The following is a 16223-nucleotide window of genomic DNA, read 5'->3' as shown; positions in this document are numbered from 1 at the left end:
ACCCCCAAATCAACTCAGACCATGCCAACATGAAAAGCGACGAGCCAGTTCCGCCCTCCTATTGGACCCGGCATGGCCCCATGGCCTGTGGACAGCAGTGAACGCAGAGGTATTTCTCCACGACATCTTAAGTAGACGCCATCGGAAGCCACACCGTGCGAGACACCCACGGAGAGTCTGCGTCAGAGATGATCCCAACTGATTAGAACACGATCGCTTTTGTTTGAAGCAAAAATTGTGTGTGTGGACGAGCCCAGGTCACCAGGCCCAGGGAAGACGCAGGGGCAGCGCGGTGGCCGGTGGCCTCGAGACGGGAGGTTTCCAGGTCACGTCCACGGAGCCCAGCGCTCAGCTCCTCCCTCCCTCCCTCCTGGTTAGGACGACACTCTGCCCCCAGTTTCTTCCTGGGCAGGGGGGACAGGACTGTCCAGATGTCCCATAGCAGTGACTCCCTCCCCAGGCAGAGGGGCAGATGTCCTAGCGACTCGGAGCTCTAAAAGGAGGCGAGCGCTTTTCCAGGGTGCGGAGGGTCCCTGACCCGACACGATTCCACTTGTTTTTCGGCTCGACATCCAGTTTATGGGGCATATGACGCATTTTCTAGTTTAGATATTTTAGACCTAACGATGGTTTCACCCAGAGGTGGCCATCTGGGGCATCTGGGCTTGGGATGGTTCGATTTATGGTTTTACCACTTTAAGACGGGTTTACTGAGCCGTGTGCGGTGGCCCACGCCTGTCACCCCAGCAGCTAGGGAGGCTGAGGCAGGAGGATCCCAAGTTGGAGGCCAGCCTCAACCACTTAGGACCTGCCTAAAAAATAAATAAATAAAAAGGCCTAGGGGTGTGGCTCAGTACCAAAAATAAATAAATGATTTTTTTTTTTTTTAAAAGGATGTGTTTCCCGGGGTGTTCAGAGCAGTTTTGACTTGGGTTTCCCAGGCTGAGCTGAGTCTTCGAGGTGGGACTTTGGGGAAGGGAACACAGGACCAGCCCCCACACCCAGCCCCCAAGTGCTCCCACCTCGTGAGCTCCGGGCTCCGTGGCTCACCGCCCAGTTAGGCCCCGGGAGAAGCTCGTTCCCCAAACCCGGCCCATCAGATGGCCCCCCACATCCCCGCGAGAGTCCTCCACGGCTCCCTGGAATTCGTCCTCTCAGCGACACAGGGCCACACGCAGGTCAAGCAACCGGGCAGGAGGACCCTCTCTGAGTCCCTGGCTATTCCCTGGCAGTTTAGAGTTTCTGGAACATTCTCTGGCAGTTAAGTGGCGGCTGCCCCCATCTCTCAGAAGAGGCTGCTTGTTCAAGGATCCCTTTTCCAGAGACGTCCTTGAGGAGTAAGAGGGGACGCAGGGAAGCCCAGCCAGCTGCTTTCCTAAGGCGACTGCGATGGCAGGGGCCGACGTGGACCCTCTACCGTCCCCAGGACGCGGCGCCAGGGCGGGTGGGGCCCTGGCTGGGCAGCCAGGCAGCTGGAAGGTGACCGTGAGCGGAAGCCACCGTGCAGCCGAGGAGCCGGGCGCTAGGTCAGAGAAGAAGTCAGAAGCAAAAGCAGCCCTGCCGCCCGCCCAGCCGTCAGATCACAGAGGAGGGCGCTGTCTGGGTCCTAGAGCCCCGGGGGTGGCGGACGAGGGACCGCAGACACCCTCGGGCAGATCCGGGGTGAAGCCACCACCCAGCCCAGCTGGCACGGGCTCCGTCTGCCAGGCGGCCGCACGCTGGGAGGAAGCCTTGAGCTGTCCCGCCAAGAGCTGGACCGCCAGGCCAGAGGAGGCAGCCGGCCGCCACGCCCCAGCCGAGCGCGGAGCCCTGCAGTGGACAGAAGCACGGCCAGCCTCCCCACGTGGCAGTGAGCGCTCCGTCACGGGAGGTATGTAAGGGCAGCTGATCGGATCCCAGGGACGTGCAAGGGGACGTCCCTCCCGCTGCCGGCCCAGCCTCGAGGTGCCCTTCACTTGGGTTCCTTGGCCTCGCAGGGGCCGCGCTAGGGTCTCCCCAGGAACCGCTGCCCATGTCCCCCCGTGTAAGCTGGGGTCTGTGCGTGGCCCATCCCCTGCTGGTGGTGCGACCCTGGGATGGCAGGGGACAACAGTTCGTGGCCGTGAACGTCCTGGCCTCCAAGCAAAGGCAGGGATGGCCCAGGGCGAGGAGATGGGCTCTTGCTCGTGAGTGGACCTGGGCACGACCAAGATGGCGCCAGGTGGTGGCCAGGCTGGAGAGCCGGTGAGGGCCGGGCTGGTGCCGGGGGCCTGTCCTCCCTGCGGGGACCCCAGCCCTGCGTCGCTGCGGCTCTCGCCCTCCCCTCTTCCGGCTCCCTCGTGGCCTCCTGCCCTGGAGCGGAGATGCAGGGGTGGCTGGGGAGGCCGACCCTGTCCTAGGACGAGGGACACTTCGGAACGCTGTCCTGTGCCCGCCTCCGCCTTCTGGGGCCCAGACGTCTGGGCTGGAGTTCTGGCTCCTGCAGGGGCAGCTCTGTGGCCATGGCCGGGAATCCAGGCGCCTCCGTCCCCTTCCTGGGAATGGGCTGGTGGGCAGCCACTCCCGGACCCCTCGGGCTGGGCAGAGCCGTCGTGGAGCTCCTACCCCGGGAGCGGCTGCCGTCCCCGCCAAGCCAGCGGCCCCGCCCTGAGAGCCCCCCAGCGGAGGCGGGACCCAGGGCAGAAGCCGAGACCCTTGCACGTGACCAGCCCAGGGCCAGACGCAGACGCCACGTCCCGCCTCCAGCCCCGCCTCCAGCCGGGAGGGAGTCAGGGCGGGGTGGGCCGCGGCCCTTTGGCCACAGACGTCTCTAATTACAGCCGTGAAGTCATAAGTGACTTCTCTCAAGAAAAATGTCATCTAGAGGCGGCTCTGGGCCCCGGGGAGGGGCGCCGTGCAGGTGGGGACTCGCCGGGCACCCTAACAGCAACCTCGGTGCCCCGGCAGTTAGGAATTACTAAGCGGCTCCCGGGACTCAGTCTGTCCTCCCAACCACCCAGGAGCACAGAGAGGTCACGCACACCCCCAAGGACACACAGCCGGTGCAGAAGATCCATGCAGCCTGCTCCAGAGCCCGGGGCGCCCCACCGTGTGACACGCCTGTCCTAGGGAAACAGGTACAGGTGTCCCTCAGTGTCCCAGGACCTCCCTTGGACACGTCAGGATGTGCAAGCCCGTGACATACAATGGCGTGTGTTCCCATAGCTTCCGCGGAGCCCGTATCCTTGAAGTCAAGTCCACAGATCGTCCCACACCTAATAGGACGTCCAGGCCCCGCAAGGCCAGCGTAGATGCCTGGTACCCTGAGTCTGCCGCAGTACGAGCGCTCGTTAGACTGTCTTGTTTGGGAAATAAAAAGTAACCAAAAATCACTGTGCGTGTGCTGTGACTACGGACACATTTTTTTTTTTTAGTATTTTTGATTTTGATTTGCAGGTAGTTGAACCCGTGGGTGTGGGACCCACAGAGAGGGTAGGCTGTGTACACGCACACACGGACGCCTGCGGGTTTGAGTGACATCCTTCCCGCATCCTGCCAGGTACAAGGCTGTGGGGGGGGCAGGGTTTAAAACACACAGCTGAGCCAGGCACAGTGGCACATGCCTGTCATCCTGGCAGCTCAGGAGGCTGAGGCAGGAGGATCGAAAGTTGGAGGCCAGCCTCAGCAACTTAGCGAGGCCCTGAGCAACTCAGCGAGACCCTATCTCTAAATAAAATGCAAAATAGGGCTGGGGATGTGGCTTCATGGTGAAGCAGCCCTGGGTTCAATCCCTGGTACCCCCAAAATAAAATAAAACACAGCCTGAAATCGGTCACGGCCTGGGAGGTGGAGGGAGCTAGGACCGCCATCCTTCTCCAGAGGAAGAGCTGGTGAGCCTGGGTGGCCCAGTCACGGTAGGGCAGAGCGGGGCTGGGCCTTGACTCCAGGTCTTGTCTGTGCCCCCGGAAGTCCCCCCAGGCAGAGGGAGTGTGGGGGTGGGGCTGGGGTGAACAGGACAGGGCCCCGGGGCTCCTGGGATGCCCATGGCCAGCCATGGCCAGCTCCCACAGCTGGAGGAAGCAGGCCATTTTCAAGTTCTGTCTGTGGTTCAGCGTCCGCACCAGCAGCCTCTAGCCGGATTCCTGCACAGGCCAGAGCAAAGCAGCCTTCTGAAGTTACGTAGGCCCCGCACACCCCTAGGCCTCCTCCAGGGTTTCTGATTTCCTGAAAGGGATGCCAGATAAGTCAGGACGACTTATTCCCAGCCCTCACGTAGGGCTTTGTGCTGCTCTTTGTTGCCTGGGCTGCATTAATCAAGGTTGATCACCCAGAAGAGAGGAGGTGATGGTCTTGCCCTGCCCTGAGCTAGGTCCTGTGCTCACCTCTAGGGCCCAGCCTGGGGGAAGGACGGGACAGACCAGGGCAGGGTCTGGGGAGGAAATGAAGAGGGACGCTCATACCACGTCCTCTGGTGGAGGGCAGCCACTGCCCCTCCCGCGAGATCTCTGCAGGACGCTCCTGGGGCCGAGGAGCTGGCAGGTGTGTGGGACCCGAGGCGGAGTATGGGGGTGGCGACTTGGGAAGGGGCGGGTGTGGTGTTCAGACGTCCCGAGCGCGGTGGCCTGCAGACACTGCCCGCCGCGTCAGCCTGAGCTCAGGACTGCGACCCATCAGGACCTGGGGACACGGGGCGCGGTAGTTTGCCCAGGCCCAGAACCTGGAGCAGACGCAGGCTCCGGCCCGGGCACACCCGGGCTGCTCCCCCTCTGGACTGTCCCCCGCTGGCCTGGCTCCAAAGGTGTGGCCCTCAAGGGGACGTGCGACACAGATAGAGCTGGTGCGCCGGGGGGCGGGGCCGTGGGGGCTCCTGGGCTTGGGAGGCGGCTCCGCCCTCAACGCCCCGCCTTACGGCCGCAGGGCTGGTGGGTGGTCCTGGGGAGGGGGAGAGTGCGCGGATGGGGTCCTAGCAAGCCCCGGGCAGGAGTGTGGGCTGGGCGAACAGGCGCTGGAGGGAGAGGCCCTGGAGGGACGGCGGGGAGCAGGCGGGCAGGGCGCGGCACCCCCAGTGGAAACGCAGGCAGGGAAGTCACAGGCTCACAGGCTGCGAGTCTCCAGACTGGGACGCGGGGCCAGGGGGGGCCAGGGGAGGGCAGGGGAGCCCAGGGGAGGCCAGGGGAGCCCAGGGGAGCCCAGGGGAGGCCGGGGAGGCCAGGGGAGGCCAGGGTGCTTGCACGACATGAAGAGATTCGGAGCCCCGAGTCTCCATGCAGCCCGACAGCCAGGACATCCACCCAAACACTGCACACCTGGTGACTCAAAACCAAGCTGACGACCCTTCTGGACAGTCCACAACGTGGCCCTACAGGGTGGGGAGGGTGGCAGGACTTTTGCTTTTGCCCGGTTCCCAAATCTGCTTCGATGAGGAGACACAGAGAGCGCCAAGGAACCTGAGTCCGACCCACAGAGACAGAGGCCCTCACCAGGCCGGCTCCACGCCTTCCCCATCTCACCCGAAGGCAACTCGGTCCTTCCAGCTCCCGAGGGCTTCTCTCTCAAGACAGCGATGGCCACATCCCTCGTCTCCTCCCACTTCCCTCCAGGGGAGCCCCGGTCCTCGCAATGACCCAGAACACTCCGCAGGACCCAGCCAATCTTCCTGTCTCCCCACCCCGTGCACGCCCTCCCAGGGCAGCAGCAGTCCAGCCCCTCTGGCCTCCTGGCCTTGCCTCTGTAACCCTGGCACGCTCTGACCCCAGGACCTTTGCACATGCTGCTCCCAGTGGCTACTGTGGGCTTCTAACATCTCCTGGACTCCCTCCCTCGCCTCTGCCCAAATACCACTGACTGACTTCTGCCTTTTTCAAACGGCACTGCTCAGTCCACGGAGCTGGCCCTGCAGCACACAGTGGGGCTACGACGCCAAGCCAGGGAGGGCTTTGTGCGTCTTCTCTTCTGCTAAGTCCAGGCGCTGGAGGGAAGCTGTGCCTCCCGGGGGATCTGTCAGCTCTGTGGGAGGGAGAAGCTGGGGCCAAGGAAGGCCCCGGGTCACAGTGTGAGCAGGTCACGGTCAAAGTCAGGTCAAGGTCCAGGTGAGGATGGACGGGGAGGGGCCGAAGGTGTCTTTGGAGGAGGGGCTGGGTGGCAGCTGAGGCCTGGGCTGCGGGAAGGGTCACAGCTTTGAAGCTGGAAGATGCAGAGCAGCGTGGACAGCGACAGGACAAGAGGCCCTGGAGAGACGCCAGAAGGGGGCTGGCCGCCGAGCGTGGAGGCCCGAGCCCCCCGGTGCCCCGTCCGCCCCTCAGGCCCCGCACACGGGGCTCGGGCAGGGCCCTCCCAGGACCTGAGACCGCAGGGACCTCCAGCCTCGTGCCCAGCTGAGGCAGGCGCAGCCCACCCTGCGTCCCGTGGCCACCCCAGCCGGTGGCCTCTGGCCGCAGACCTCCGGGAGGCCCCCAAGCGCAGCCCAAGGCCCACCGTCCTGGGTGCGCGGCCCCAGCCCGCCCCGGCCGCAGAGGGTCGAGCGGTGGCTCTTATACTCGAGGAGACACAGACGCAGACAATGGACGCCTCCAAGGGGGAGGCTATTTTTAGCGCTTTGCTTACCAACCAACGTCCGCGTGTCCCAGATCGTCAGCTGCCGCTGGCGACACGGACAGGCGGCAGGAGCCACTGGTGGCAGTTGGGAGCACAGGGGTCTTCTTGGGCCACTGGAGCGTCACCAAGAAAGACGGGGTTCTGGGGGTGCCCCAAGTGGGGGTTGCGGTGGCAGCTGACCCACGTCCCCTGCCTGCTGGGCCTGGTGCCTGCACAGCTCGAGGGCACGTCCACCCTGACGCCGTGACCACGGGTCCCCTGCCTGGTGGGCTCTGGCCGGAGGCCATGGCAGGACGGTGCTCCGAGCCTCGGTTCCGCCTGCACAGCGGCCGGCCGTGACGTCACAGGGAACAGGAAGTCCCGCGTGGCCACTGCCAAGCCCGGGCGGCCCGTCCTGGGGCAGAGTTCTCTCTCATGGGCACAGCACCAGGCGAGGGAACAGCCTCTGCGGCCTGGGGACCCAGCCGTGTCGACGTCCTTGACGTCCTTGCAGAGGGGGTGGCTTTCTGGCCCGGGCCCAGCCTCACTCCCCCGGCAGAGCAGGCTGTGTGTCCACAGGCGCAAGCGCACCTTCTCTGTGCTGAGCCATCGCCGTTCAGAGAGCGGGGCACCAGGAGGGAGGCGCGGGGTCTGGAGAGGGCCGGGCGGCCCTGGGGACCTGGAGCCACAGCCCTGGTCACTGATGACCTCGGACGCTCCCCGCGGAGGAGCTGGAGGTCCAGGCGTGCGGCCCGGGGTCGGGCGAGACCTGGTGGCGGCGCAGGGTGTCCAGGGACCCACACTGCGCGTGGCGGGGCTGACAGGCCTCCGCTGAGCACAGCCGCCGGTCACCCGAGGGTCTTTGGGAGGCCGTTCCTTTGTGTCCAAGTCTGTGTCCCCGCAGTGGCCGGCTCCTCCTGGAGGTCACCTGTCTGGGTGCTGGACAGACGGCACTGCTGCTGGGGACCCAGGAGCCCGCCTGACCGGGACAGCGGAGGCCAGCGGGCGGGCAGCACCCAGAGCCACGCTCGCAGCCACCCCCACCCCACTCCTCCCCACGTGCAGGGGACGCTCCCCGGCCTGCAGAGGACGGAGACGTCCACACGAGTGACCGGGACTCTGACCTGTGTCCTCGGTCCCCCTTCGCCCAGTGGGAACGCCACGAGAGCCCCCGACACAGGAGCATCTCCCTGTCCCCAGGCCGGAGCCGCCAGGGAAGGGGGCAGCGCACTGGCGCCCAGGACAGGACGGGCTGGGCCCGCCTCCTGCGATCGCGGGGCCGCGGGCTGGGCGGCGCGGGTGGGGCCGGGCAGGAAGCGAGCCGAGTCCCCCAGGCTGGCTGACACTTGCTGTCACCTGGGCTGAGAGCCAGCTGGCAGAGGGCGGGAGGCCGGGGCTAAGGGACGCCCTGCCACCGCCCGCCAGGGCCCCGTCTGGCGTGGGCTGCTCGAGGCGGGCGCCGCCATCCGTCCCTGTCAGCCCAACCTGCCCGTGGAGCGGCCGCGCATCCCGGGGACAGAGCTCCACACCGGGGAGCAGGCTGCGGGGAGAGGGGACCCCTCCCCACCACGCCTGGCAGCCTTTCCAGGGACGCTGTGAAAAGCCCTTTATCCCCAGGGCCATCAGGGCCAGGCCCAGCGAGGGTGGGGCCCATCTCTCCTGGACCCGGGGCCCGCCCGGCAGAGCCAGCCAGGAGGCTGCCGCCCACTTGTCACAGGAGACCGAGGGGCCTCTGAAAGACCCACTCCACGAGAGAGGCCATCACGAGGTCTGGCACCCAGAGGAGCAGCCCCTGGCTCAAGTGTGTGGCCCAAACAGTGTTTTATTTAGGAAGCTGGAGTAAGGCCCTGCCGCCACACCATCTAGAGAGCCAATACGAAAACCAGCTTTCTGCTGGGCACTGAGGCACACCTGTCATCCCAGCGGCTCGGGAGGCCGAGGAAGGAGGATCACAAGTTGGAGGCCAGCCTCAGCCACTTAGCGAGGCCCTAAGCAACTCGGCGAGACCCTGTCTTCAGATAAAATATAAAAGGGGCTGGCGATGTGTCCCGGTGGCTAAGCGCCACCCAGTTCCATCCCCAGGACCAAAAACAACAACACAACACGAAAGCCAGCGTCTGACTCTTCTCAGGGCTGGGCGGGCTAGGATTGCCCACGAGGGCTGCGCTCTGGCCTGAGGGGGAGACAGGCCAGGCCCCACCTTTCCCTCACGCCCTCCGGCCTGGCCTGTTCCCGGCTCTTACACCCGCATGACCACTGTGGGCATCTGTGTTCGCCTGCGCTGCCCGCAAGGGACCAAAATCCAGGCCCCTCTCCCAGAGGGGAGAAGGAGCCTCCACTCTGCACCCGGCGTTCCCAAGAAACCCGATTTAGAACGCCAGGTCCCAGGAGGCCGGTCAAGAAGTGCCCGAGCTGTGTGTGGCCGCTGGGAGCGCCGAGGCCTGCCTTCCGCTCTGCCGGGCCCCTGACACCAGCGTCACGGCGCTCGCCACAGCCCACCATCACGTGGTCATTCGGAAACGTCACGTTCAACGCCCCGGACGCCCTGGATGCTAAGTGGCCCGGCGCTGGGCTGCCATTTAGAAAGCCACCTGACACCTGGACTCGGGGGATGCTGCAGCCTAGAATGTTCTAGAAGCACCCGTGGGGAGTGCCCTCGCCTCCCTGGGCTTCTGCGGCTTCGTCTCCACGGCGCTGTCCCTCCTGTCCCCCTGGAGGTCCCCGGGGCCGTCCCTGCCCTGTCTGCCCCAGGAGCCAGACACAGCTCTGGTGGGCCGTCTCCCTCCTGCGCCTAGCTGGCCGGGGCGCAGGGCTCGCCCACCGGCTCTCCCGCCATGATCTCATGGGGAGGGCCCGGCCCGCTCCCTCTGCCCCTCCTTCCAGGACGCGTGTCCTGCCGCTCGCCCCCGCCAGCCCTCGCCCAGCCGAGCAGGGCAGGAGTGTGGGTTTGGAGTGACCAGAAGCTTCCAGGCCCTGGGCTCCCTGGGAAAGGCTTCAGAACACACACGCACGCAGCCAAAACCCTCCCGGCTGAGCCAAATTAAATACAGAGGCCTCCAGTTATTTCCATACGCGCAAAAATGGACTCGAATAAAGCAGCTCTGTGTGGCGGCTCCAGCAGACAGGGCCGGGCCGCCCCAGGGACGCCCCGGGAGGGCCGGGCGGAGGCACGGCTGGGGAGGCTGGCTCCGGAGTGTGGGCAGGGGGGACAGGGGCCCCCTGCGCAGGCCTGGCTGCCACTCGGCCCACCCTGCCGGCGGCCAGGGCTGGGGCTCCCTCCACGTCCAGCACAATCTCGGCCTTTTGAAAGCGCGCAGCGGAAAGGAACAGAAAGCACCGCGGACGGGTCGCCTCCCATGCTCCCGCCATCCACCGAGGTCGCCCAGAGCCCAGAGCACGGTGGCGTCCACTCTCGGTGCTGCCTGCAGGCGACCTTTGAGCCAGGTGCCAGAACTACTTCCTACTTTGCAGAGGAAGAAACTGAGGCCCAGAGAGGCCCAGGGACCTGAGGTCACATGACTCACAAGGAGCAAGAAGAGGCTCTGTGGATGGAGGCGCCGGGCCGCCGGCCCTGGACTGAGCGCCTGCTCCCCGTCCCTGCTTCTGTCACACCGGGTGTGGGTGGCAGCCCCAACCCGTGGCCCGGCAGCCAGCGGGCTCCACAGCACATCGGCCCCCCGCCCTGAGTGTCCACTGCCCTCAGCACAGACCAGGGGCTGAGAGGGCCTGGGGGACAAATGAAGGCCCCAGGCAGGGAACGCTGACCCTTAACTTGCACCTACAGTGCCAGCACACAGGGCCCTTCCCTGTGACTGTCTGGTACCTGGCCGGTAGGAGCTGTGTGGCCTTGGGCAAGTGTCTAGGCCTCTCTGTGCCTCTGTCTCTCAGTCATAAGATGGGAGTGCTGTCCACCTACTCTGAGGGCCAAGTAATAACACAACACACAAGTCCTCAGCCTGGGGCCTGCCATGCAGGAAGCAGCTGGGGGTCTTCCGTTATAAGCTCCCTGAAGTACGGGGACCCTGGGAAGCCAAGCTGAGCAGGTGGACGGGGAGCCGGCCAAGGCAGGACACCTGAGGGGCAGCTTTGCTGCAGGGAAGCACAGGACCCCCTGACCCAAGAGCAGCGTCCACACCTGAGGAGAGAGAAGCAGAGACCGACCTGGTCGTGGTCACCCCACGTGCCAAGGCAGGACTGGAGGGCGGCAGGGGGCTCACTTCCATTTGTTTCTGACTGGACACATGAGGGCCCTCTGCACCAAGCACTGCGTGAGCAGCTAGGGACACTCACAAGGTGTCCCTAAGGATGAGAGTGACAAGCGTTTATTGAGCATCTACTGTGTGCTGGGCTCCAGCCCTGAGAGGTGACGGGGCAAGGGGGCAGGTCCAGGTGGCTCTGGCCTAGCTCAGGAGGACAAGCACCTCTGGGGGTACTGAGTCTCCTCTGGGCTTGCCGGGCTGGAGGTGGCCCCAGGCCCAGGGAACGCCGTGGAGCCACTGCCCGCTGCCCAGGCCTGGGCTGGAGCGGAATCAGGACCCGGAACAGAAGACCGCGTGAGGAAGGGAGAAGAGGGCCGCGCAGAGGCCTGGGCCCGGGGCTGTCGAAGGTCCCTCGCAGCTAAGTCGGCAGTGGCGGGTGCCACGGGCCAACTCTAACAGCTGGAAAGGGGAAACCAAGGGCAGCAGGCAGCCGAGGGCCACCAGTGTCCCAGGGACGTCCATCTGACAGCAGAGGCCGAACCCCATTTCCACGGCCAGTGGGGCCCTCGCGGGATAAAGAAGCAAGTCCCTGTCGCCCGCCTGGGAAGGTCCCGCCTGATGAGGAAGTCCCAGGCCTGGCCTCGCCTGGTCACTTCCAGACACGGGGCCTGCCGAATGGGCCAGGCAGCGCTCGGTCACCAGCCTGGGGGACCAGCCCAAGCTCTGGGTTCCCAGAACTGAACTCATGGAGCCGAAGAGGCTGTGGCCCTAACCCAGGGACCCATCCCCGCAGGTCACCCCACCGTGACCGCGTGCGGGGACCAGGCGTGTGCTTCAGGAGACTGCAGGGCCGCGCAGCGAAACCACACGGGGCCGCGACCCCAGCTCTACTCTGGGGCGCATGAGAAACACTTCGTGATCCCAAGTCACAAACCAAACCAAACCAGAAGAGCCCGCTGCGAGGGTGCGGCCACGTCTGGGCCCGAGATGTGCAGGGCCATGTGCCATGTCTGCGGAGTGGGGCAAAGGAAGAGAGCCCCACCCTCCGCTCACGAGCCCGGAGGCACCACAACTCAGGCCCCGGTGGCCGCCCCTCCCCTGGCCGCAGAGGACAGAGCGGCTTCCTCTCCGATGGCACCCAGCCCACCACCAGATGGAGCGGCCCTGCGCGGCCCCCACAGGGAAGGCCCGGGGTGGTCACAACCGCGGTGGCCGGCACCCGCAGGAGAGCGCCCGGGGCGGCTGGCGTTTAATGAACAGCTACTATGTGCAGGGCGCCCTCTTCGCGGAAGCACGGAGAGTGCTTGCCCTGCGGCCGCCAACGCGCTTCCGAGGAAGCTTCCGTCCACTCTGCAACACGACCGTGCACCCGTACCCACGCCCGCGTGGCTTCTCGGGGAGCCCACCCTTGCCAGTGGGGGTGTGCCAGGCCCAGAGCGCGCCCTGCGGTTCCTGGAGGTCCCCCCTCCCGCTTCCCGGAATAACCCGAACCTCCCCCCAAGAGTGTCCAGTGGGCGGGCGGAGGGACCCCGCGCACCGGGACCGGTCTGCCTTCCGCAGAGCCCCAGGCCTGAGCTGCAGGTCCTGTCCCTTTCCTCGTCTAGAACGCGGCAACTCTCTCGGGAGGGGAGTCACGTCAAACCCGGAGGCCGACAGCACGCCAGGTGCGTCCACTCCGGAGCCTGCTTCCACCCGGCCTCACGCTGCGACAGCTTCAGCTTCCACCTGGCCCCTTCCTGCGGGCACGCAGGGGCACCTGCAGGGTGGGCGCTGTCACCTCTCCCTCACGGTCCCTGCTTGATAGAGAAGCGGGCAGTGGCCTCCTGTCCTGGCCAGAGATCAGAGAGGGGCACGATCTGGACTCCCGCCAGATTCCCCAGCTCAACGTGCCACCCTGTCCCCCGCCGCAAGCTGCCTGCCTGCCTGCGCACGGGCTGTGGAACCAGGGCCGCGGGGCACGGAGAGCAAGACCAGGCCCTGGGCGCGGGCCACACAGGTGCCAGGAGCACAGGAGGGGCTCAGAGCCAGGCCCTCGCAGGCCACCCGGGCTCTCGTGGCTCTGCTCCCCTGCCTTGGGCTGGGGATGTCCCCCCACACCCCTGAGCCTCAGGTGCCCCCAGGCCTCAGGCTCCGGCCACGCACAGGGCCCAGACCAGCCGGCCGGGAACCCCTCGTCCCATCCGACTGCAAACCGTCTGACTCGGCGACTGCTCGGATCCACGGACAAGTGACTTTCCTGTGCTCTCAGCTGTCCCCTTCTCAGCGGGGTCGTCTGCACCTTCAAGTCTCTGGGTCTCTTACACTGTCCAGAGCGCCTGGGGCTTTCTTCACTGCCCAGTCCGCTGCCATCCCTGCCTCTGGCCCTGTTTCTTTTTTTTGGTCCCAGGGATTCACCCCTGAGCCACCTCCCAGCCCTTTTTCTATTTTATTTAGAGACAGGGTCTCGCTGAGTTGCATAGTCGTTAAGTGGCTGAGGCTGGCCTCCTCTTGAGATCCTCCTGCCTCAGCCTCCCAAGGGCTGGGATGACAGGTGTGCACCCCCACGCCTGACTCCGGTCCCCTTTCTGCGGGGCTGGGGACAGAACTCGGGGCTCCACGCACACAAGGCAAGAGCTGTGCCACTGAGCCACACCCACGACCTCTCCCCCTCTTTTATCCCTGGCACTATCTCTGATCCAAAAGAGAAATCACCCACTGCCGTCTAGGCGGACACCACCCCGGAACAATGACGCGATGTACTCCAGTTTCAGCACGCTGGAAACTTCCAGGCCCTGAAGCACAGCAGAAGGGCCCCGTCCACCAGCTGCTGACGAAGCACGGTCGACCCAGTGAAGCCTGGGACACCTCCATGGGCACCCCTGGCAGCTCACGTCACCCCTGGAGAAATAGGCCCAAGATCACAGAGGCACTGAGGAGCAGGGCTGGCCACAGACTCTGTCCCCCTGACCACCAGGCTGAACAGCCTCCCTCTGCAAATGACCACCAGGGTTACGAAGTTCACCCCTTTCTCAGGTGTGGAAACTGAGGCCCCGGGGGTCGGAGAGAGCGAAGACCAACTGCCAATCATGACCCGCTCTGGCCAGGCCTCCTCTCAAGGGAGGGGTGACCCTTCAAAGCTTAGTAACCACCATTTAAAATAAAAGCAATAAATAATGATGATAGGTAACCTTTATCCAGCACTTACGAGGCTACCACAAAGTCCTATGGTAAAGGTTTCTTACGTTCATGTATTCAGTGCTTGCACCACCTCGCCTTCTAGCTGGAAATAAAAAACTAAACAACAATTGGTTTCTGCACTTCAAAACTGGTCTTGGGTTGGATGTGGGGGCGCACGCCTGTCATCCCAGCAGCTCAGGAGGCTGAGGCAGGAGGATCGCAAGTTGGAGGCCAACTTCAACAAGTTAGGGAGGCCCTGAGCAACTCAGTGAGACCCTGTCTTAAATGAAATATAAAAAAGGCTGGGGCTGTGGCTCAGGGGTTAAGCGCCCCTGGGTTCAATGCCCGGAACCAAAAACACAGAACACAACAGGTCTCGGGGAGAATGTTTCCATTGGCAGACAGACTTGGACGCACCCAGGATAAAAGGCGACTTTGGGGGAGTCCTTCTGTTCTCTCCCATCTGGGGACTCTCCTGAATGTTCCTTCTTTCTTTTTAACTATCCTTTTCTCCTCCCAGGGGACTGAGCCCGACCCTGGCCGCATGTGTCCTCTGGTGACGTCAGAGGCCACAGCCCTGGGCCTCGCTGTGATTACACTGGTCCCTCGGGGAGTCAGGGGACACTCATCTTTCACCCCCGAGCCCTGCTCCCTGCAGAGTGGGAGCTGCACACAGGCTGAGAGGGGGCTGCCCGCAGAATGCCACCCACACTGGGGACCCAAGGACACTCTCCCAGATGCCCCTGCAGAGTCCGGGCAAGCAGCTCTTGGGACCCACGGGGAAGGAGACAAGACACGGGGAGGCCCCAGGCAGTTGTCACCGGCCAGCGGGCAGGCTGGGACAGATGGGAACGTTTTGGACATCAGGACAGCAGGGGATGCGAAGTCCGTTGACGAGGGTGACATATTTTGCTGGCGATGACGTCATGGCACAGGAAGCAGAGCCGAGTGTCGAGAACCTAGACTCTGAAGCCAGACAGCGCGGGTCCCAGGCCAGGCCTCGGTGGCCAGTGACCTGGGCAGCGTCCGCCACCTGAAGCGCAGAGACAGCCGGAGTCCTTCCTGTAAGTGGCCCTGGGCACGGCAGACTCCCGCAGCCCGCCCTGAACGGCGGCCACGGCTGCGCTGGGATCATTGTTTTGCACTGACCTTCGTACCAAGAGGAAAAAACACGCGCTCAGGGCTTCCCATCTGTACAGACAGGGAGGGGACTTTGCTAGGGTTCCGCCTAGGGGCCTTAAGTTCAAATTAAACTGTCACCATGGCAGGAAGCCACAGATGGAGGAAATACGACGGAAAGAAGGGCACTCTCCATGAAGGAGCGGGGCAGCCCCAGCCACGGACCAGTACGGACCAGTAAGGCGTCAAAAGACGATCAGGTCCGGGGAGGAGAGCGAGCGCCGGAAAGCCAATCGGCACATCCCGGGAGTGACCTCTGGCCCCATTTCACGGATGAGAACAACCAAGGCTCAGGCAGGGGAGGAAACAAGCTGAGGCCACACAGCTGAGAAGAGGTGGAGCCCGGGTTCTGTGAGGCCCTCGGGCCTGTGCAGTTTCACCATAAGCCACCGTTTCTCAATTAGCCCAGGGTCTGGCACAAAGTAGGTGCTCAGTAAAACAATTTGCAGTGTGAATAGAGGAACGCAGGAAGGTGCGGGGTCGGGGGGGCAGCCTTGGGGTCCAACCCATCTCCCCAGAGAACGAGGCAGCTCTGGGAGGCCGGGCAGGTGCTGCCTGTGTTCAGCTGGCACTCACTCCCCAGGCCTGCCGGGCGGCCAGGTGCTGCGCTAGCGAGGCATCGGCACACAAGCCATGGCCCAGGGCTTGTTGGGGGGTCCAGGTGGCACCCCGCCCCATTTTCCAGGTACAGTCATCCATTTCTTCTTTGCAGCAGCTCAGACGCCGGGAGAAGCCAGGTCTCTGGGGCCACACCAGTTACTCTCTCCAGAACCTCCGTGGCCTCTGAATCCATTCAGATTTGCTTCTGAGGCCCGGTGATAAATCTCACCGCGGCCTCCGAGCCGCCTCTGCCCCGACCAGGCACACGCTTGTCCACGCTGGGACCTCTCCCCAGGCCTCCAGCCAGGGCCCAGCCCACTGGGGCTGTGCCTACCGTCGCCTGGCCTCTCGGGCTCACTGAACGGATATTCCATGCGTCATCAAAATCCAAAGGAAATTTACAAAAGAGGAAGAAAATGCAGCCGGTCACTGGCAGCCGGGAAGGACACAATGCTGACCTGGACAAACGCAGCGTCGGACTGGAGGCCCGGGGGCTGGCCACCCTGCAAGGCCACCGGCCTGCTCAGAGCCCCGCGGACCAGCTGCACCGTCCACCCC

At 64.5% G+C, this 16223-nt stretch overlaps 2 protein-coding genes across 18 annotated transcripts in view; one reads left to right on the top strand and one right to left on the bottom strand.

Moving 5' to 3' along the window:
* Positions 1 to 16223, bottom strand: part of Iqsec1 (IQ motif and Sec7 domain ArfGEF 1) — a 297078-nt gene that overhangs the window by 38729 nt on the left and 242126 nt on the right. Inside the window, exon 1 of one of the 17 annotated variants that reach the window (XM_047534514.1) lies at positions 6562 to 6697. The exons of the other annotated variants lie outside the window; for them this stretch is intronic. The gene's annotated coding sequence lies outside the window, so the exon portion shown is untranslated. Of the gene's footprint in view, positions 1 to 6561; positions 6698 to 16223 lie in introns of those variants that run through there. 17 annotated transcript variants of the gene reach the window in all.
* On the top strand, positions 1355 to 3305 carry LOC124970947 (collagen alpha-1(I) chain-like). Its single transcript, XM_047534545.1, has 2 exons — positions 1355 to 1870; positions 2979 to 3305. The coding sequence occupies exons 1-2, from the start codon at positions 1390 to 1392 to the stop codon at positions 3071 to 3073; spliced, it is 576 nt and encodes a 191-aa protein (XP_047390501.1). The 5' UTR covers positions 1355 to 1389; the 3' UTR covers positions 3074 to 3305.

The sequence above is a fragment of the Sciurus carolinensis genome, chromosome 19, assembly GCF_902686445.1.
Source record: "Sciurus carolinensis chromosome 19, mSciCar1.2, whole genome shotgun sequence".
Taxonomy (NCBI): domain Eukaryota; kingdom Metazoa; phylum Chordata; class Mammalia; order Rodentia; family Sciuridae; genus Sciurus; species Sciurus carolinensis.
Note: the sequence above shows the minus strand (reverse complement) of the source record. Positions and strands in the feature narration are given on the sequence as shown.

What these genes read in the sequence shown, in the direction of transcription:
- LOC124970947 (XM_047534545.1), top strand. Translation starts at nt 1,390, where the DNA reads ATGGCAGGGGCCGACGTGGACCCTCTACCGTCCCCAGGACGCGGCGCC. An exon ending in TGAGCGCTCCGTCACGGGAG is followed by an intron (nt 1,871 to 2,978) that starts GTATGTAAGGGC and finishes CCAACCACCCAG; the next exon opens with GAGCACAGAGAGGTCACGCA.